Raw genomic sequence first — 19,748 nt, forward strand, 5'->3', positions numbered from 1 at the left:
ACACCGCCCGCGCTAACAATCTCAGTTCTCTGCTGGTTCAGCCCATCAGCCATGACAACAACACCGTTGCCGCACTTACCAGACGGTTCACACGGCTAGCGCCGCAGGGAGCAGGTCATTTAGATAGAGAAACCTGCAGAGCTTGGTCAAATTAACCGTGCCCTTGTGATCAGGAAGCACCGCCATGATCTCTCGAGCACGAACTTGCTCCTCCCTGTCCTCGCTGATCACCATGAATGATTTCGAGACACAGGCCCGAACGCGGCCTGCAATGGTGAGAAGGAGGTGGGACACTACACCAGACCCTGCATTTCGCTGATGCTGCTACTGGTTTCCAACAAGTTAGTAGTTGGATCGGGAAAACAAGAGTGGTAGACGAGAGCTGGTGCTCGCCGAACCCTTCTATTCTTCTTTTCCCTGGTTCATTTTAGATTGGGTTTTGTCCATCTGCGCGCCAAAGTTCCTAGATGCTCGAAATGTAGCCTCACTGTAAATGGATATCTTATTTGTCAAAACTGCCCGAGAATATAAATGAAATATTGTATGTAAAGCACTCAATATCGAGGTCATGTCTTTGCAGTTCAGGACCGCCCCCATGTCTACCCTAGTTGCGCCACAAATCCCAGAGAATGCTCCAAAGATGCCTCGGATGCCAACAACTCCTCCCCCGCAGGGACCACATCCGACGACATCCACTCACCACCAAGTCATCCCCGGCCCGGTCCGACTTGCTGCCCATCATTTCCACACCCGTACATCTGCTCCCGCTTTCGAAATCTGTTGTTCCACGGAAACGAAAATAACACCCGCAGCATAGAAATGGCCGACATAAACGACCCCAGGCCTAGATCCATGGCGGAGCTCCCCAAGCCGCCCTTCCATACAATCCCGGGCCTCCCTAATTTCCGCGATGCCGGTGGGTACCCCATCGATACCCAACCCGGCCGCATCCTCAAACCCGGCGTCATCTTCCGCTCCGCAGAACCCTCTCGACTCACAGACGAAGGGATCGCCCGCCTCCAGAATCTCGGCATCACTCACGTCTATGATCTACGCTCCACCATCGAGCTCAAGCGCCTTGCCCAGGCTGGTACCAGCTGCGACGTTCGTGAGTGGCCCGGCGCCAAGCGTATCTTCGTGCCAGTCTTCCGGGACCAGGACTACGGTCCTGAGGCCATTGCCTTGCGTTATCAAAACTACTCGAGCAACGGCACCGAGGTGAGTCTTGGTTGAGGGTACGGGCCAGAGGTCTTAAGTAGATCCGCCCTTTGCTGTCCTCCACATCGAATGTCATGAACAAGAACCCTGAATGGCTTATAGGGCTTCACCAAAGCCTACGCCGACATCCTCCGAACCGCCTCGGAGCCAGGCCACCCCAACGATCCCTTTCGCACCATCCTTTCGCACCTCGCCACTCCCGAACCGCCGTCCCCGTTGCTCGTGCACTGCACGGCCGGCAAAGACAGGACCGGCGTCATCTGCGCTCTCATCCTCAGCCTCTGCGGCGTCTCGGATGATGTCGTTGCCCACGAGTACAGCTTGACGGATATCGGCCTCCAAGACCGCAGAGAGGAGATTGTCAACCATCTGTTGGCCACCGAAGCACTCAAGGGAAACCCCGAGGGCGCCCGGCGCATGATTGGATCACCGTACGTAACCACTCTCAGAGTTCTTACTCGACTTCTCCACTGTGCCAAGCCCGCTGATGTCGTGATCAGGAAGCAAAGTATGCTGGCAACCTTAGCTAGGCTTCGTGAAGAGTATGGCTCCGTCGAGTCCTACGTGCGAAACAGGTGTCGCCTATCGGCAGAGGCCATAGAGCAGATACGGACCAATCTCACGGTTGACGTTGCTGACGGATATCACGTAGTTGATTGGGTATCACACAGAAAGCATCTACTTTGAAAAGAGTAAAAATTGGTTTCTTAATGGGGTTGAGCTCCTTCTTGGGCTGCGCCATCCGCTGAATTCGTCGTTATACAGGTACATGTACATATACAATAGGTATTTACATTCGCTTATCATACAAAAGGATAAACGCCAACATGAGGGGACCCTAGGCCGACAGGCTTGGTCCGCGGTATTTTTTCCGCTGGTTTGATGAAGAAGGGGGGTATCATGATCCCTCCTCGGGCTGCCGTTCAATCTCGGCGCCAATAGTAATCTTGGGTCGGGTGGTGAGGATATGTCGAATCATGCTCAAGGTATAGAAGTGGGGATCTTCAGCTCACCCTTTCTACGATCGTAGAAGGGTACGCCATATCTCCAACCAACTCCTCTCCTACTCCTGCCATCCTTGCCGGCAGTTTCGACGTTCATCTCTTTGAATCTGAATTCAAAGCGCCCAGTGTCCACACGTTTCGTCTCTTCTTCGGCCTTGACGAGGCGTCGACGCTCTTTTTCGATCAGCCTGTCTTCTTCAGCTCTTGTGGCTTGTTTGAATTTCCGAGCCGCCTCCTCCCTGGAACCGCCATCAGCGGTCATCTTTCTCATGGTAATGAGCTCCTTGTGTGGTGAGCGGTCATCAATGGATAGCATGTTTCTGTGGAAAGCCTTGGCGGCATCTTCTCTGTTGAACTGGCGAGATTCTGACACGGGCACAAACAATTGTTGCATCGTGAGCTTGTGGACATGAATCTCGTTGACTGGCTCGTGTGGCGCCTGCAGGTCAGGTCTGTCTTTGTTCAAAGGAGTCTGGGGAAGCATTTGCAGAACCGCCCTGGCGTACGGCCGTGCCAACGGCTTGTGCTATTGCATTAAACGTCAGCGGACAGGAATATAGTCTCCATTTTGCGAAATAGACGTGGAAATTGGAAGTAGCAAATCAGAGAGGCTCGCAGTGCCAAGGTGTAACCATATGTTGCGTCTTCAAGACTAATCGAATTTGGAAAGTTGATCATCACGAATGCTGGGGATGTCCAGGGGAGGACGAAGAAAAGAAGAAAATTTTGTGAGCTTACCTCGGCAGTCCATTGCTTCTCGATCTCCTTCATACGCACAACGGCAGCGACGCGACGGACATCGACGCCCAATTCAGCCGACACCAACTTCAAAGACTCGTTTTTTTCCTTGACCCTAATAAAAATCTCCTCTCTCATAGCTTCGCTCAGCACAGGCTGACTCTTGAAGAAAGGGTTCATCGGGAAGGGCTGGTCTTGGCTCAAGGTCAGGTACTTTGGACCATCCCTCGGAACATCGCGAAACTGAGCGCCTCGGCTTTTCAGCCAGAGGTGAAGCTCATGCTGAGGTTTTGATCTTCTGGATTGACTCGAGGTTGTGGAGAAAGCAAATACAGCTTGCGCCCCTGGCCAGGAACGTGACGCTTTGCTCGCATGAGCATCGCACCATTTGGCCCCGAGTGCCAATGGCGATAATGACGAGCCAGCTCGTGGCGGCATTGTAATCAAATGGGGACTGGCCACAGAAGCGCCCCTAAGTACACCGAATTACGGCTGAACGACCATTGGAAACCAAGGCGAAGGATGGTGTGGTTGTGATAGGAAGGGAGGAAGTTTAAGTTCGTGTCCAAAATTTTCCTTCGTTTTCTTCGGAGCTGGTGCACGGACCATATCGGTTTCTCTTAGTCATCTGGCTAAGTGCCTCAGGTCGATGTTTTGTCTCGTGCGGCTCCGCTCTCTAGCATCGCGACACCCCAGCATGCTGCCTTAGGTACGCAAACTCAATTTTAGGCTCTCCAGTTCAGCAATCGGTCAGTTATCCAATGGTGATCTGTTGATAGTTGTGATTAAGTATTGTGTAACAATAACAAGTTACGGCATGGCGTGTACGTAACAGGCACTGGCAGAGATTTCATAGATCAAGCCAAGTTATCAAGCGAATTTGTTGCTTAGTTTTTGCTCATTATAATTACTTTTCGTGCGCATGCGCTATATGGTATCATTCTGCACATCCACCTCGTATATTTATTTCTGAGGAATCACAGTCCGTCGCGGCTCTCCAGTTTCCTACCTTAGGAGAAAAACGGAGCAGCGGCACTAAATCATTTGTGTCTTTCCGATGAGTAAGTCGGAACGAGCAAGTAGACTGCTCGCTCGTACGCGTGGTCCATATGTTGTTATGATATGTTCGTGGTGACAAGTCGCCTCTGGAAAACGATTGCAAGAGGCATTTTCAGCGCAACCAAGGTTCCGCCGACCCAAGTCTGCGGTTGACAAAGGCTATTCGGCCAGAGTGAAATATGCTTGTTCGTGACGAATCGTCCCACCGATACCAATCAGTACCAAGACGTCCGTTAAGCTGGTACGGATGTCATTGAGAGCCGGTTCTTCTTTGCCTTCGTCTTTAGTGTAGCAGACTTCTTCGCAGCTTCGATTTCATCGTTCTGCTGAGAAAAGTCTTTCCATCTCCTCCAGCCATCGAAGTCGATTAAAGCCTGCATGCAACCCCACTCCATAACTTTCCTCTCCAACCATACAAAGTTGACAGGCTATTGGCGATGATGTTAGCTGGAAGTTACAGAAGCAGCGAGGGATAAAAACATGATTCATCACTGACCTTGGTAAGGAAATCATTGCAGCCCGCGGCCAACGCCTCGTGTCTGTCACTCTGGAGGGAGCTGGCAGTTAGGGCGACTATGATCACTGGGCTTTTGAATAGCTCCATATTTGTCAGCTTGTCCTTCTCTTCAGGCTCGCCGTTCAGAGCCTCAGGCACGCTGGATGCGGATGAAGAGAAGACGCCAATTGAGTTGACTCTCTCCAATCTTCGAATCTCCCTGGTGGCGTCCAGTCCGCTCATGATGGGCAGCTGAATGTCCATCAAGACAAGATGGAAACCACCAGTCCTCCACATGGTGACAGCGTCGCGGCCGTTGACCGCCGTCTTCCACCTCACCTTCAGGCGCTTAACGAAGGCCTCGAGAAGCTTGAGGTTGATTGGGTTGTCCTCCACAATCAGCACGTTGATGGGCGGTACCCCGCCATTTAGTATGCCGGCCGGCAGGGTCGGATGGTCAAGGTTCTTCTTGGTTTTCTTGGGTCGCGAGCTTGCCGGGCGCGGGGACGCAACCCTTGGCGGAGGTGTCGCAACTCTTTGCGGCTGCACTTCTGGGGCAGGTGGCGTTGGAAGTGGCGGGGCAGGAGGGGCAACGTTGGATTGCTCTGAGGTATTTGAATGCGTTCTCGAAGGTGGTAGCCGCGGGTGAAACGAATGAGCGGGGTGGCTAGCTGCCGCTGCCGCTGCCGCCAAGGACTGAGCAGTTGCCTGGTTCAGTATAGTGGGCGAAGAGGTATGTGTTCTTCCAAGGCGGGGACGTTCAGGGCGTTCTCTGTATGCACGAGATCGTGTGCCTCCTGGCGACGGTATGAGTGGTATTTGGCCAGTTCCGAGAACCGCAATGGAGTGCTGTGCGTGTTGTGTGTGCTGTACGTGCGCATGGATTGGGTGGGCAGGATGTGTGGCGGGGACGGTGACAGGAGCAACGACAGGAACAGGCAGGTTCGGCGACGGAAGAGCTCCAGCTACGGGTGGAAAATAGCCCTCGCCAGCCTCCGACGGTCTGCCATCGTCGTTGTAATATATAGTTGTAGCATGCGTCGGGGCGCGGGGCGAGGGTCTCGGGGTGCGTCGACTGGGAATATCGATGATCAAGGCCTCGTCGACATTTTGACCACCGGGAAAGTACGCATCAAGAGTGCGACACATAGGCTCCTCTGGACCCAACAGACGATCCTGCCGCTGCTCTCGTGGGCAGATGCGCAATGTGAGATCGGGAGAATCGAAGTGTCTCCCCAGCGAGTTGGCGTACTTTCTCAGGATCATATCTCGTACATCGTCGACCAAGTCGTCCTCATTAATGGTGATTATTGTGGGAGAGGCACCTGGACGCCTGACCCAAACCTTGCGGGTAACCATGTTTGCGATGTTGGGAAGCAGCGACTCGGCGATGGCAGGGTTGACTTCGTTGTTGGCTTGGGCTTCGAGCAAGTTGCGGATCAAGGTTGTCTGACGGTTGGGCAGGAGGCTCTGTCGACGCGGAGGGCCGTCTGGCCGCTGCGACAAAGGCGAGGTTGGCAGGATGTTGGATGCGAGAGGCGTCGGGGTGCCGAGGGCATGGCTGAGGGGATCGTTCTGATCGTCAACGAGGTCCTCGGCATAGACAGCCTCGAGGGTAACGGTAGGGGCCGCGCCGATTTTAGGCGGTGGTGGCTGGTGCGGCTGCGGCAACGGTGAGATTTCCTTTTGGTCGATGGGTACAAATGGCTGCAAAGACGAAGCGACTAAAGTTTTGTCCTCGTGGATGCTTGGAAGGTTATTGCTGGTGGCAGTAGCTGTGGTGGTTGTGGATGAACGCAGATCATTGCCCATCGGTTCACTAGCCAAGCGTTGGTCGGACGCGGCAGGCGGCATTGGAGCAGGCAAGTCCAACTTGGAGTGTGGCTTGTGGGCGTCCGGGTCCTCCCCAGTGTCTCTGTTTCTGCTGCTGGTGCTGTTGCTGCTTCCAGTCCTGTCGTTGTCTGTAGTATCCAGCTCCGTCACCAAAGATTTGCAGCTGCGATGAGACGCATCATCTTGACTGCCATGATGGATTTGATTGTCACGTTGATGTTTTTGTTGGTGTTCTGGCGACGAAGGTGGTGTATACTGTTGTTCTTTCCGGTCCGCGTTCTGTTTAGTATGGGGCGTACCTGTGCCTGTGTCCGTATCCGTAATTGCCTCTAATCTCTGCTGCAGTAGGTGGTCGGCTGGGCTGCCGGGGGGTTGCAGAGTAGAATGTGGCTGTGGCTGGTGATGGGGCTGGTGCAGGCTCGGCGAGTGCGGGTGCGGATGCTGGGAGCTGGAAGCGGTGCCAGCGGTCGAGGATTGGCGCGTGAGACTCGTCCCATCTGCTGGCTGCGAGCTGTGGGCGTCCCCGTTGGTGGACGTCAAGGATGGTGCAGCCGAGTTTCTTCTCGAAAATTTTGCCCGGAGACGAGCTCTAATGTCTCCAGCAGTACCCATGGGGCTCACATGAAGCGCGAGGGAGAGGGTGACTCCCAAGCGAGAAGTGAGAATGAGGCAAGCAGCTGCGATGCGGCGTGGTATCGTGTCGTGTCGCTTCGTGGTGGTGGTGGTGGGTATCCTACCTTCGGGTCAAGTGGACTGAGATTGAGACACGCCGAGCAGAAGAGAGACGGTTGGGTTGGGTGGCGTGGGTGGCATGAGAGGTGGATGGATATCAGATGCCGTTGGGAGCTAAAACAGAATCGAATAAAATAAAAACAGGAGGGTGTTGCTTCCAACAAGGGAAGAGAGGTACGGTAAGAAACGGTAAGATACGGACGGGGAGGTAAGGAAGTTGAATGGATATTCGAGGAGGATAATGGGGCAGGCGGGTGAAGGCAAACGACAGTAAGTAGATGGTGAATTCGAGCAAGTTGAAGGACTTAGAGGCGGCTGGAACGGGAAAACGGATGGATGGGGAAGATTGAAAGGGATGAGAGATACACAAGCCAATGAGCCTCTGGGGGGCCACGGGGACAGAGACAGAGGCACAGGGTGGTGTAGGCAGGTCTGGTCTGGTTCTCTATGCTTTGTGAGTTGTGCATGCCTCAGTTTTGTTTGTCAGAGATTGAAGAACTCAAGTCAAGCTCTAGGCTCTGTTGGATCGTGTCTTACGGATCGTGGAAGGGGGGAAAGGAGACGGAACGTTTGTCGAGGCAAGGCAAGGCATCTCATTCTCGGGATAGGTAAGACGCCTCAATTGCCTCGCCTGCGCGTTGGTTGGCGCCTTGGGCCAAATGAGAATTCAACGGCGTGTGGGATGCCCATGCAATAGATCCCGTCCCTACCGGCGTCCCTATCCGGCCACAAACCCTGCTTTTTTCCTTCATTTCCCTCCGACATCTCCTCTCCCACCCTGGCTCCCTTGCCGCTTATTGGCCTCCCTGCCAGGCCACGTCTGTGCACCTGCGCCTATTTACAGCCAGCAATCCTCCAGCGGGCAGATCAAGAGTTATAGCAGATTCCACAGCCGCTGGCTGCCAAGCTACGATTGGAATAGGGGACGGGGCAATCTTACAATACGTAGACGTAGATATCGGGCTAAGATAGGGGGATCGCGCTCAGTTTTTCCCAGGCCCATCGGCCCACAGCCACAGCGCGCTTTTGTTGACATCGTTCATCGAGATCTCTTGTACCCGCGTGCCAGCCCGCGGAGTGAACACAATGGTTAGGTAATCTTGGGTGAGATCAAGGCTGGAGATGCTCCACGAGCTGTGGGTAGACTCCAATCGCTGTCTCGTAGATGTTTCCTTAGTACCTTCACAAGCCAAAATTGGCAGTGTTAGCATCTGTACGCACGCAGATACAACCTACACTACCATGATTCGTGTTGTAGCTTGGTAGTTGATGTCCCTTGCAGAATATCTGACCCACAATCAAAGTGTCCGCCTTGAAGAGACGGTGACATTCCCAAGCCTCTTTTTGCCCTTCGCTTTCGCCTTCACACACACACACACACACACACCTCGTGCCACCGCCATCATTCTGAGCCAAACCAGGCTTTCCGCAGTCAGGCATTCGCATTCCGAATCTACCTTGGTGCACGCCGCTCTCTGTGGTCACAACCACATCCACGATGCCCTCCTTATCAGAAACTCAACCGCAAAGTCTGCAGTTCGACAAGCCGGTCCCTCGTCCGCCAAAGTCGCCGGCTAAGACCAACGACATCCGTTCTCGCAACCGTCGCCGGGAATACCTCGATAGAAACCCCGAATACTTTGGAAACTCCGAACATGAAAACGCTGGTCAGCATTCCCCTGCCTGCCTTGCATTCGCGACCGTCGTCTATCATACAATGCTGTCATTTTCTGTGCCCCATCAGCAGCGCCTATCTAGTCTCTACCTGATCCCTATTCTCAGTGCTGACGTTGCCCGTCAGACCCTCTTCTCTACGACACACTGATTCGCAAGTTTCAGACACCAGCCGAGCGAGAGGCTGAGGGCAAGGCCAAGGGTTACTCGGGTGTTCTGGAGAGCTCGTTGCTGAGGGGCGAAGCTCGCCTTGCCGATCTGGCCAAGTCACCAAGTGATACTACTCAAACATTGGGGCCTGTCAAAGATTTCACGACTGACTCTGATCTTTGCAAGACTGAGACCAAGGAGGGAGGACTCGAGAGATGGTACGAGTTTCTGGCTGAACGTTTCGTCCGTGGTTGCGACGAAGATTTTGACTATAGCCTGGTCGACCATAATGAAGACTACGATACCATGGAGAAGCGCGATGCGGAAGAAGCTTGGTTTGATGAAGAAGACCCCGACTGGGCCAGCGATGCCGACGAACATGCTGCACACCCTGAAAAGGTTAAGCAAGGCGAGACCGGCATTCAAGACTTTTAATATGCCAAAGCTACGCTGCTAACGTCAAACCTATCACTCATCCGCGCTTGCGATGCAATGAGCTGCCCATCGTGGTCAGCCATCGCCTTTCATCACAGTAACGTGTACCATGGGTGAACTCGTCAACACGCAGCACTGCGCTTCTGACATTTTGGCTAATCTCGACCTGCCTTGGACCTTGGGGTTGTTACTCGCCGCCGCTGAAGATCCCCCCACCCTTGTCAAACAATGTGAAAGTGACAATGAAAAAGCCTTGGCTCGGGAGATGAAGCCGCCAGCCCGTTTTCTGTTGACCAACAGAGACACAAGTGGCACTTCATTTCCCCGCTGAACGATGAACCCGCCATACGGTCCAAACCAGACCCACTCAACTAGCATCCAGTACATGCCAACGGCGTCGTCAAGGTTCCCTCAGTCCGGCGCGTGTGTGGCTCGGCGGTGGCCTGGTACCTAGTGTATTTAAAGCGCCTAGGTCCAGGATGGGGTAAACCGGGAAAATGCACTGGATAAATTCAAAAAAACCGCTGGGTATCGTCCCGCGTCCCACCTTACCGGGTCAACATCACCATGTTCACCCACTTGCGCAGAGCCGGTCTGATGGGGGAAAGACGTCTTTGGCATATAAACCCCTCGCGCGTTCGTCTCTGTTGATCTCCTGCACAAACTTGGGGTATTCTCTTCTCAGCCGGCACCCTGAAGACACGATTCTTCACATCTGCTGTATACCCCTCTACGACTCCAATTTCCGCCACCGAGCACTTCCCCGCACCCGTGCCCCCGCATCCCACCTTACACCCCTTGCCCCTCATACACAATGGCGCCCCTCATCAACCACCTTTATACGGCAGACCCCTCAGCCCACGTCTTCAACGGCAAGGTCTACATATACCCTTCCCACGACCGCGAGACCGACATCGAGTTCAACGACAATGGCGACCAATATGACATGGCTGACTACCATGTATTTAGCACGTCGTCGTTGGATCCCCTCGAGCCCGTCGTCGACCACGGCGTCGTCCTGAAGACCGAGGACGTCCCCTGGGTCTCAAAGCAGCTCTGGGCCCCAGACGCTGCCTTCAAGGACGGCAAATACTACCTCTACTTCCCGGCCCGCGACAAGCAGGGTATCTTTCGCATTGGTGTGGCTGTCTCGGATAAGCCCGAGGGCCCCTTCACACCGGATCCGGAGCCCATCAAGGGTAGCTACAGCATCGACCCCGCCAGCTTCGTCGACGACGACGGTCAGGGATACCTTTACTTCGGAGGCCTTTGGGGTGGCCAGCTACAATGCTACCAGAAGGGCAACGAGATTTTTGACGCCGAGTGGCAGGGTGCCAAGGAGCCTAGCGGCGAGGGCGCATATGCTCTAGGCCCCCGTGTTGCCAAGCTTACCCATGACATGCATCAGTTTGACGGCGAGGTTCAAGAGATTCTCATTCTAGACTCGGAGACCAAGAGCCCCATCCCGGCTGATGACCATGACCGCCGCTTCTTTGAGGCCGCCTGGCTGCATAAGAGGGATAACCTGTACTACTTTTCCTATTCGACTGGCGACACCCACTATCTTTGCTACGCCACCAGTGAGAGCCCCCTAGGACCGTTCACGTATGGAGGGCGTATCCTGGAGCCCGTCCTGGGATGGACGACGCATCACTCTATTGTCGAGTTCAAAGGACAATGGTGGCTATTCCACCATGACTGTGAGCTGAGTAATGGCGTGAACCACCTGAGATCCGTCAAGGTCAAGGAAATATTCTACGACAAGGACGGCAAGATTACAACAGAAAAGCCGCAATGAAAACTATGAAGAACAGGGGAATATATTTGTGTCATGTAGATTATTTTATATTTAATTGTGTCCAGAAGACCAGCCCTTTCGGCATTTTGCCTTTGCAGGTGAATTTTTGAGTCAAAGCCATGATTGTGTCTCAATCAGTCCACTTATCCATTCGCAGAGTTTTCCATCTTTTCGGCGCCAACACGTCTTACGCACATGACCAGATGTGTAAATCAACAATGCGTGATTGTAAGTCATACTCGGGGCGGGGGGGGGGGGGGGGGGGGGGGGGAGGGTATATCGAGCGTTGAGTCGGGAGGTTATGCCCGTGACAAAAGAAAAACAAAACAAAAAGATGGTGTAGTTAGCAATCCTTGTTGTTTTATCCCGTTTCGACAACTCCGAAACGCAGTTTATTCAATGCCTCCTCATATTTGGCCGGGCTGTGGTCGATCAACATGCTCGTGCCGAATCGAACCTCCCTGAATCGTGACTCCACATCCCTCACGTACTTGAGCACGATACGCTGGGCAGGTCGACCAATATCCTCTTCGCCGGACAAGAGAAAGGCGTCACGCCGAAGGACTCGCTGGCTCTCGACCAGGAAGACTTCACCAGGTGGTAGAAGCTTCAAGCTCATCATGCTAGAACGCAGCGTCGTTAGCGCCGATATGCTCCACTTGTCCTCGTCGGCGACTGTTGAGCGGCTGTTGTTCGTGTACCACTTCTCTGCCAGGCCAGATTGGAAAGCTTGCCATATCCGCTGCCTGACCTCGACCTTGGCTTCGTGATTATCGCTCTTGAAAGCGAGAGCGACGGCTTGAAAGTCATGCAGGACACCCAAGGATAGGAACGGAACTAAATCGCAGCCATGCACGACGCTGGTGACGAGGCCTCTAGTAGCTTTGCGGAGAGCAGGCGACATAGTGCCTGGAGGCCCATATGCGTAAACATGGATAGGGCGGCCTGACGGCAGGCACACGTGTGTTGTGTCAGTCTCCAAAAAGCGGCCGTCTCCCAGGAGGCGGCGATGCGGCTCGGATGTAGTGACAAATCCAGTGCCGGTAGATGAGGGCTCAGCGAGCATCGTGCCTAACAGTGCCGTAACTCCGCCTCCGAGGGAGTGGCCGCACAGTACCAATCCGTAATCGCTGAACTCGTCTAGAGCCTCCTTGAGTGTGTACAGAACACGCCCATCACCACCATAGAGCAAGCGGCGGGCGGACGCGTGAATACCCTTGTGGACCTTGTACGACTTGCCCCTCCAGTACAGATTGTCATAGTCGCAGGCCATATCAGCTAAGACATCCTCGAAGCCTAGTGTACCACGGCATGCAAGGACTACTGCTTTTGATTCATGATCCAGTGAGATGTAATGGACCAATGGGACACCGGTTCCCGTAGAGCCAGTTGTGTCGGATCCTCCCTGGGCATCAACGAACGAAGCCAGGAGAATGCTTGTGGCCTCGGATTCCGTGTGATGAGCAAAGGATCGAATCTCGTGATGCGTGTCGTCCAGTGCCCTAAGCAAGGGCATCTCCTTCGAGATGCCCATGAATTTAAGGAAATTGGAGCCATACGATGCCGAAGAGAACCTCATGTATCGGGTGATATTGCGAAGTAGATGGAATGCCGGGAAAACCCCATCTACCGTGCCTGCCCGTCTCAAGGTATCGATGGCTTCAGAGTCTGTGTATGCACTCTTTTGGTAGTACGAGGACAGGACTAATGATGTTTGAGAGCCCGTGTTCGCAATGCTGTAAAGGCTTGGCGTGTTAACATGCGAGCGTGCCCTGCGAGACTTCATAGGCGATGGTGTTTTCTGATCGTTGATGTCCTTCTCTGACCGCGACTTGGGGATGCTGGCTTGGCTCATAGCATCTCGACGACTATACCCCGGCGACTGTGGCCGAAGCCCATCGATTGTGTGGAAGGAGTAAGTGTCTGTCTGAGAAACAATGGAGTCTCGTCTGCGCTCATGAACCGAGATGTAACTGGCTCGGGAAGAGCTGCGGGGGACTGGCGACGGGTTGTCGTAGTTTCGGTCTCGGGAGTTGGAAGCAACAGTTGGTCCCATTGCCCGAGTCTGGGAAGGATGAGTAGACTGAGTGGAGGTTCGCGTCGCCCTCTCCGTAGGACCGGATTTAGTTGTCTGCTTGGCTTTCCCCGCGGATCGTGACGTTGCAGTGCTTGTACCGTCTCGGTTGAACAAGTTCGTAATGTTTGAGCTGGTGCCCCTTTTCAGGGCTTGTCGAATACCTCCCTTTTTCTCGAGAGGCTTCTCCGATGACTTGCTAGTTGATATAGGCTCGCCTTTGGCCCTCTTTGGCTTGTTGTTATCGATATGTGACGAGACGACACTCTCCTGACGTGCTTTTGCTGGTAGGGGGGCTAGAGGCGCGCGCTGTCGCTTCTGATTTGGTGCATTCTCTGGATTTTGTTTTAGGGTCGGTATCTGAGAAATTCGGCTATTGGTCGGAGTTGAAGGTAAACCAGATCCAATCTTGGCTCGACGAGAGGTTGAAACGGGTATGGCCTCTGCCCCTGAGGAGTTAGTCATAGCTGGAGGTAATGAAGGTTTGGGGGTTGCAGGCGGAGTGTCATCGTTGTCAGAATTTCGGCTGTAGCCATCGGGCTCTTCAACACTGTCTTGTAGTTCCACATTTCCGGGTATCGTTTCCGGCCCGTCGAGACCACGGAAATTCGTGCTTCTTTGCTTGCTCTTGTCCACCCTATAGACAACCCGGTATGTTGGGATATCAGCAACGGCCTGTTGCCGTGGCGGCTGCTCCGTTTCGTACTCTGTGGATGGCAGAACCTCTCGTTCAACGACCTCCACGCCCGGCGGCGGGGTCAACGTAGGCGGCTCAGGGCCGGTGAAATCCACCGTTATCATCTTCCTCGTCAAGGTAGTTGTTGAAATGGAAACGCTCGTGTCTGCTGGCATGGAGCGCATGATCTGATTTTTCAGGCGGATTTCTGGCAGATCATCATCGTCTTCGTCTTCGCTGGTTTCTTGACCTCCGTGTCGTTCGATGGTTGCCAAAATACTGGGGTTGGGTTGGTCACCCGGCATCGAGACCAAGATATCAGGTCCCTTGCTCTTGTAACGACCTTTGTGCACCCCATATAAACTGTTTTCATGGACATCAACTCGCTCGCCGTTGTTGAGTACGACAACGTCCCACACAATCTCATCATAACCTAGCCGCCTGTTCTCCTCCTCAAGGAATCGTCTACATTTACGCTGTAGATACGCCAAGGCACACAGGCCCATGACAAGGTCGACGACACCCACACGCTCACCCTCTACTCCAGTTGCAGGGTTCTGGAACTCGCGACGGATGAGAGTAACTATACTTGCAATGGCGCGTGACGAGTCGGTTGAGCCGAAGAACTGGTCAAGGGACGAGAGAAGAAGCTGAGATACCTCCGACACAACGGAGATGGTGGTACTCGTCATTTGAAAGCCGGTCGTTGTCCAGAAGACGACCTGGGACATGGCATGGTGTAGATGCTCTAAGCTCTTCTCCAAGATGGTCTCAGCGTCTGCTCTGGCCAGGTCACTGTTGGAGCGCACGAGCACGTCTCTTCCGGCCCTGCTGAGGATCCCCTCGAGCATGCCCCGACCTAATTCCAAGCTGGAGAGGGTAGTAAACTTGGCGGCATCAAAGCCATAGGAGCTGATAAGGGTGCCAACGCGGATGGCCAGGCATGTTGAGCGGGTAGCAAGACTGACGGCCCTGGCAATGGGACTCGGAAGTATAGTCCGGCCCTGGTGAGGTTCGAGAGGGACATGGATCAAGTCGTGAGAGTGCTCGTCCCCGTCCCAGTCGTCATCTGAATCCATCGTCTCCGGAATCTCTGCCGTGGCGGGTGCTCGTATACGGGGGAGGCACGGGGCATTGAGGATAGACGATGGAAGTCGGAGGAGAGTCCTAAAGGTCAAGCTGGGTGTGGCGCGGAGGGTGTAAAGACCATGTTATATTAGCTACGTTGGCGTGGCTGACTTGAGGCAGGGGATGTTGAACATGTAGAAAGGGAGACCGGGGGGCAAAAGCCTAAAGCAAGGCGTTTTAGGGCTGAGAGAGGCGGCAGCGGGAAAAGGTGTCAAAGCAAAAGTAGAGAAAGACGAAGCGAGGCGAGGTCGAGGGAAGAAAAGGGGGTGTAGGTTGGCCGCCAGTGGCAATATTTCAGCACATGAGCCGGAGAAAGAGTCAAGCAGCGCGAAGGCGTGTAGGTCGGCCCGGAATAGAGCAGTTTGAGAGTAGGTAAGCAGGGCAGGCTTTGGTGGGTAGCGCCTTGGGGTAACAAATAAGTAAGAGGTTCGTTATGCTGTCTTGTTGTCCCTGCCGACCTGGCCCTGATGTCTGCGTTGTGCCGTGATTGGCGATGACGGACTGTTAATTACGGATGGGGATGGGGATGGGGACGGGGAGGCGAGAAAGAGCACGCCGTACTTGTACCGCGTAAATGCGTTGACTCGACTTAGGTTTGGGTAGCAGGGGGAGGGTTCCCCAATCTGCTGGGTTGACGTGTTGAGCCGCCGTCGCGTCAGGGCTCCAATAGGAGTAGTCGGGACGTTGGGTGCGAGTGTGGTGGGTGGTGTGGCAGCATGTGATTGCATTTTGTGGGGGATGTTCATGCGCGCGACGGCGACGGGCCTGGGATGGAACTCGTGCCGTGAGTGGTTTGGGTGCCTTGGGGTAGAGCATCTGCTAGTACCGCACTTGCGCCATGTGGGTGGTAGTTGCGTAGTTCCTAGTGTGCGGCATGGGATGAGATGGGATGGGATGGAATGGGACGGCACGGCATGGGAGGATGGACATGGCGTTGAAAGCCATGTTCTCCATATGTGTGGGTGTTGACGGGATGAGGTATAATGAAAATGGATGAGGCGCTTCCGTTCAGGCGACCTTGAATAAACTCCAACACGCATTGCCATCCATTTCCAACAGGAGTTCCAACACAAGTGACAGTCGATATATGTCTGGGTTCAAGGTAAAAAAGGCAAATCAAACAGGGCAAATGCGTGCGTCGGCAGCAAATGGCTCTAGGAAATTAATGCGAAGCTGAAGTTCGTTATCAGCATGCCTCTCCTATTCGACGAGTCTAGCGAGTTTGCTAGTGACTGCCATAAGTAGCAAGCAGGCAGGTAATAGTCGTAACCATCCTTCAGTAATTATCCTCAGCCAGTCGATAAGGAGGGATTTATGGGGGACCCCGTCATGCAATCCTGCCCGCGCCAATAGAAATCGCCGTGGCTCCTGACGTCCAGCATTGCTCTGTTTTGGGGTTTGGGGCGCACCTCGCACTATAACATTAGCTGAAACTTTGCTATTCCTGCCTGGAGAGAGAGGGATGCATGCTGAGACGGCTGTCGAACGATCCTACGGTGATGACATACATACTTGCCCACCCCCATCATCATCATCAAAAGGGATGGCAGCAAATAGCCCACATTTCTCCGTTTGTCGACATCTTCATGTGCTTCCATCAGCATGTAGGATCATCGAGAGTCGGCCACCACATCCAGTCACATGCTGTAATACCGTGTTGGTGAAAGGAGGCAACTGGCATGTCCAGGTTGGTGTCTTACATGTGTCCCCGTCTGTTGGGCCTACGATTTCTCACATCCTTTCTTTTGTTTTTTCGTCATTCTTGACGGCTCTGTAGAGCATAGAAAACGGACACGGACGGCAGTCGCTGGTTGGACCAACCCGCCAGCGAGACACCGCTGTCCATGGGATTTCCACGAAGAGTCGCCAAGGAGGACTCCAGCTTCGCCATATACCCCGGCCAGTCCTGATTGTCGGGACGGGCGCCCATGGAGATGCTGCAGCTGCGTCCTCGGCGATCGACAGGTCTTCGGGCGGCGTTAGAGGTAACGTCACGAACGACGTACGACGGGGTACGGAGCGTTTGCTCCTGGTATTATACGTGGCTTGCTCTGGTCTGGAGTCTCCGAGGGTAAGTGCCACGCGAGCGACTCGCCCATTGAGGGTTTTACAGAGGAGACAAACAGATGTGGACTTAATGTTTGACATTGAACAAGTTATCTTGAGGCTCGGCGACTCAAGCATCATGCTTTTGCATCGTATCCATCGCAACACTTATTTCCTGGGCCGTATTGGCAAGGTCAGCCACCAGGTGAGCTTGTGCTATGAATAGCCACACGCAGACATGCTATGCGATGATGCCCTGTGCTGTGCGCGGGAATGGATACAGCGTCTTGGAGACCCCGTAAGCTTAGGGGCAGGCAGCTCTGTCCTAAATGGCCAATAAGATGACACGGTTTGGTGGCATGCAGAGGCTGAGCAAGACCCTAGTTAGGAAGGGGGAGCTCCAGCACGGCTCAGCTCTTTCCAGCTCTGCTGCTCCCCGAGGCGCTGTGGAAACTCAGGGCACAAACAGATTTCTGTGGCTGTTTTCAGGGTGTCAGCACCACCCATCCCTGCGGTTCCATTGACACGATGGAGGCCATTCTGGCGACGGGAGGGGCTGAAAGTGGGCAGCAAGGCACCTCGACAGGCACAAGGGTTCCCCCCTTCCCTATGGCCCGCCTGCGTAGATCTGCGTTGCCTACGGATGGGACCTGGGAATGCTATTTAGTGTACTTGCCTTGCGTCGCCGAGTCCGACCTTACGGATAAAGAACAAGTGCAACGGCAACTCTGCAAACATCGCGTCAACAGCAGCTGCGTCCCTCTCTCCATCTGTCTTTCTTCCCTCACCTGGCCTCCTCTTCACCGCTTCACCGTCTTGCGTCTTGGCTCAACACCTCCTCCTCTTCAGCTTCCCCCAACGAAACCACCACCGACCAATTGGCTCAGGCACAGCTCCCGATCGTCCACAACCTAGCACCATCGCTCGAAGTCGACACCGTTCTCCCCCCGCCATTAGAGCCGCTTCGACACGCTCCTCGTCAAAGAACCTCAGTCGCATACCCACGACGCTACTCCGCAATCGCAATGGCTGAAAAGGGCCTCTTCTCCGACGACCTCATCTCCCCCACCGTCGCCTCTGCTCTGCCCGAGAGCTACGTTGTTCGTGCCCTCCGCCAATCTGACTACAATGCGGGCTTCCTCGACTGCCTCCGCGTCCTGACCACCGTCGGTGAGATCAGCGAGTCGCAATTCGCAGAACGCTATAACTGGCTGTCCAAAAATGATGGATACTACATCCTTGTTGTTGAGGACACAAGCAGGAAAACTATTGTCGGAACTGGTGCTTTGATTGTCGAACGCAAGTTGTAAGTTTGACGTCGGGGGTGGGCATCGACTATATCATACCATGTCTGCATCGCTTCCTAGCTGCGTTGTTTTTCTGCCAAAGAGCCGTGCTGACCAGTCCTCCATCGTCCCAGCATTCACAGCCTTGGTCTCGTTGGCCATATCGAGGATATCGCCGTGGCAAAGGACCAGCAGGGCAAGAAGCTCGGCCTACGCATCATCCAGGCACTCGACTTCATTGCTGAGAAGGTCGGCTGCTACAAGAGCATCCTCGACTGCAGCGAAGCCAACGAGGGCTTCTACGTCAAGTGCGGGTTCAGGAGAGCCGGCCTGGAGATGGCGCACTACTATGAGGGAGAAAAGAGTAAGGCCCAGTAGGCTGTTGCTCTCCTACCCATTTCTCCGATGCGCTGTACCGTGCCGTGTCGTCGCGTCTCGGTTCGGGTCGACTCCGTCGGTTTTTGTATTAGACAAGATTGGATTGCATCGGTGACTGCTGATATTGCACCTGCAGGACTGAAGCTCTAGATCAGACGGGCGCCAAGCGCGCTTCCGAAAGAAACAAAAGAATAATAGAACCACACCAACCTACCTCCTACCTGCTTACGCTTTCTTTTGTTGCTTACCTACATGTATCTACCACATCCTCATCCGAGAAAGATGTTTGGCCGATGGCGAAACATGGCAGCAACAAACGGGCTGTGTCAGCCAATCCCGGCCCATCCATCCATCCTCTGATGGCTCAGTCGGGTTCGTGGCTTCGTTTCTTACTTTGGTTTCCACCCTTTGACCAACGATCCAAGGGCCAGTTGTTACAAGTGGATGCACGGCCCCTCGTGCCTGGCTACAATCATATTGCTGCTGACTCTCGTCTGTGTCCGAGTGGCTGGCACCCGTGACAATTTTAGACCCTCCCTAGGGCACCTCTAAGGAGGGTGGCGGCTGCATCCATGATCCCGAAGAGCTGACGGCATGGAAAGGGTCTAGTCGCCCTGCCCGTAACAGCCTGTCAGAGCGTCCACTATTGAATCGCGAATTGTCGAGAAGCGCTCTCCCCGCGTTTCACATGCCATGAATTAGTCGGATCAGCTTTTCCGAAGCCCTTTGCTTTTCGTTGCGTACCACATACTGGACTTTGGCTCGATGCCACTTCCTCTCGTAACAAAAAAAAAAGTCTTGTTACGCTTCCGGTGACAGCATCTTTGCTGCGGGAGGGAACAAAGGAGGAGAGGCTTTAGTCCGGATCCGGCTGGTGACCAGAATGTACAAGTCCGGACGTCCTCCGTCATCGTGGCAGAGCTGCACGACGCAGGCCCGCCTCGGCCTTCCGCTGTCCTTCGGAGCTCCCACCTGACCTGGCGTACCTCTCCTCGAGATAGCTTGAGCAATTGTCAGAGTTGG

At 54.1% G+C, this 19,748-nt stretch overlaps 7 protein-coding genes across 7 annotated transcripts; 4 read left to right on the forward strand and 3 right to left on the reverse strand.

The window, feature by feature from the left end:
- Positions 1 to 819: 819 nt before the first annotated feature.
- Positions 820 to 1,905, forward strand: EsH8_VIII_000810 (protein-tyrosine phosphatase-like protein; the record flags this gene model as incomplete). The annotated part of the gene is made up of 3 exons (XM_083269852.1): positions 820 to 1,218; positions 1,321 to 1,649; positions 1,719 to 1,905. 3 exons carry the CDS (start codon positions 820 to 822, stop codon positions 1,903 to 1,905), a joined length of 915 nt encoding a protein of 304 aa, XP_083129620.1.
- Positions 1,906 to 2,199: 294 nt separating this feature from the next.
- EsH8_VIII_000811 (mitochondrial 37S ribosomal protein mS45) lies at positions 2,200 to 3,398 on the reverse strand (the record flags this gene model as incomplete). Its single annotated transcript, XM_083269853.1, has 2 exons — positions 2,200 to 2,748; positions 2,961 to 3,398. 2 exons carry the CDS (start codon positions 3,396 to 3,398, stop codon positions 2,200 to 2,202), a joined length of 987 nt encoding a protein of 328 aa, XP_083129621.1.
- An 854-nt stretch (positions 3,399 to 4,252) lies between these two features.
- Positions 4,253 to 6,960, reverse strand: EsH8_VIII_000812 (response regulator; the record flags this gene model as incomplete). The annotated part of the gene is made up of 2 exons (XM_083269854.1): positions 4,253 to 4,447; positions 4,516 to 6,960. 2 exons carry the CDS (start codon positions 6,958 to 6,960, stop codon positions 4,253 to 4,255), a joined length of 2,640 nt encoding a protein of 879 aa, XP_083129622.1.
- Positions 6,961 to 8,578: 1,618 nt separating this feature from the next.
- On the forward strand, positions 8,579 to 9,339 carry EsH8_VIII_000813 (uncharacterized protein; the record flags this gene model as incomplete). The annotated part of the gene is made up of 2 exons (XM_083269855.1): positions 8,579 to 8,747; positions 8,882 to 9,339. The coding sequence occupies 2 exons, from the start codon at positions 8,579 to 8,581 to the stop codon at positions 9,337 to 9,339; spliced, it is 627 nt and encodes a 208-aa protein (XP_083129623.1).
- An 814-nt stretch (positions 9,340 to 10,153) lies between these two features.
- Positions 10,154 to 11,137, forward strand: EsH8_VIII_000814 (glycosyl hydrolase; the record flags this gene model as incomplete). Its single annotated transcript, XM_083269856.1, has 1 exon — positions 10,154 to 11,137. One exon carries the CDS (start codon positions 10,154 to 10,156, stop codon positions 11,135 to 11,137), a length of 984 nt encoding a protein of 327 aa, XP_083129624.1.
- A 361-nt stretch (positions 11,138 to 11,498) lies between these two features.
- EsH8_VIII_000815 (lipase family protein) lies at positions 11,499 to 14,966 on the reverse strand (the record flags this gene model as incomplete). Its single annotated transcript, XM_083269857.1, has 1 exon — positions 11,499 to 14,966. One exon carries the CDS (start codon positions 14,964 to 14,966, stop codon positions 11,499 to 11,501), a length of 3,468 nt encoding a protein of 1,155 aa, XP_083129625.1.
- Positions 14,967 to 18,086: 3,120 nt separating this feature from the next.
- Positions 18,087 to 18,725, forward strand: EsH8_VIII_000816 (acyl-CoA N-acyltransferase; the record flags this gene model as incomplete). Its single annotated transcript, XM_083269858.1, has 2 exons — positions 18,087 to 18,367; positions 18,482 to 18,725. 2 exons carry the CDS (start codon positions 18,087 to 18,089, stop codon positions 18,723 to 18,725), a joined length of 525 nt encoding a protein of 174 aa, XP_083129626.1.
- Positions 18,726 to 19,748: the final 1,023 nt, after the last annotated feature.

This window comes from Colletotrichum jinshuiense, chromosome 8 (genome assembly GCF_051148585.1).
Source record: "Colletotrichum jinshuiense chromosome 8, complete sequence".
Classification (NCBI taxonomy): domain Eukaryota; kingdom Fungi; phylum Ascomycota; class Sordariomycetes; order Glomerellales; family Glomerellaceae; genus Colletotrichum; species Colletotrichum jinshuiense.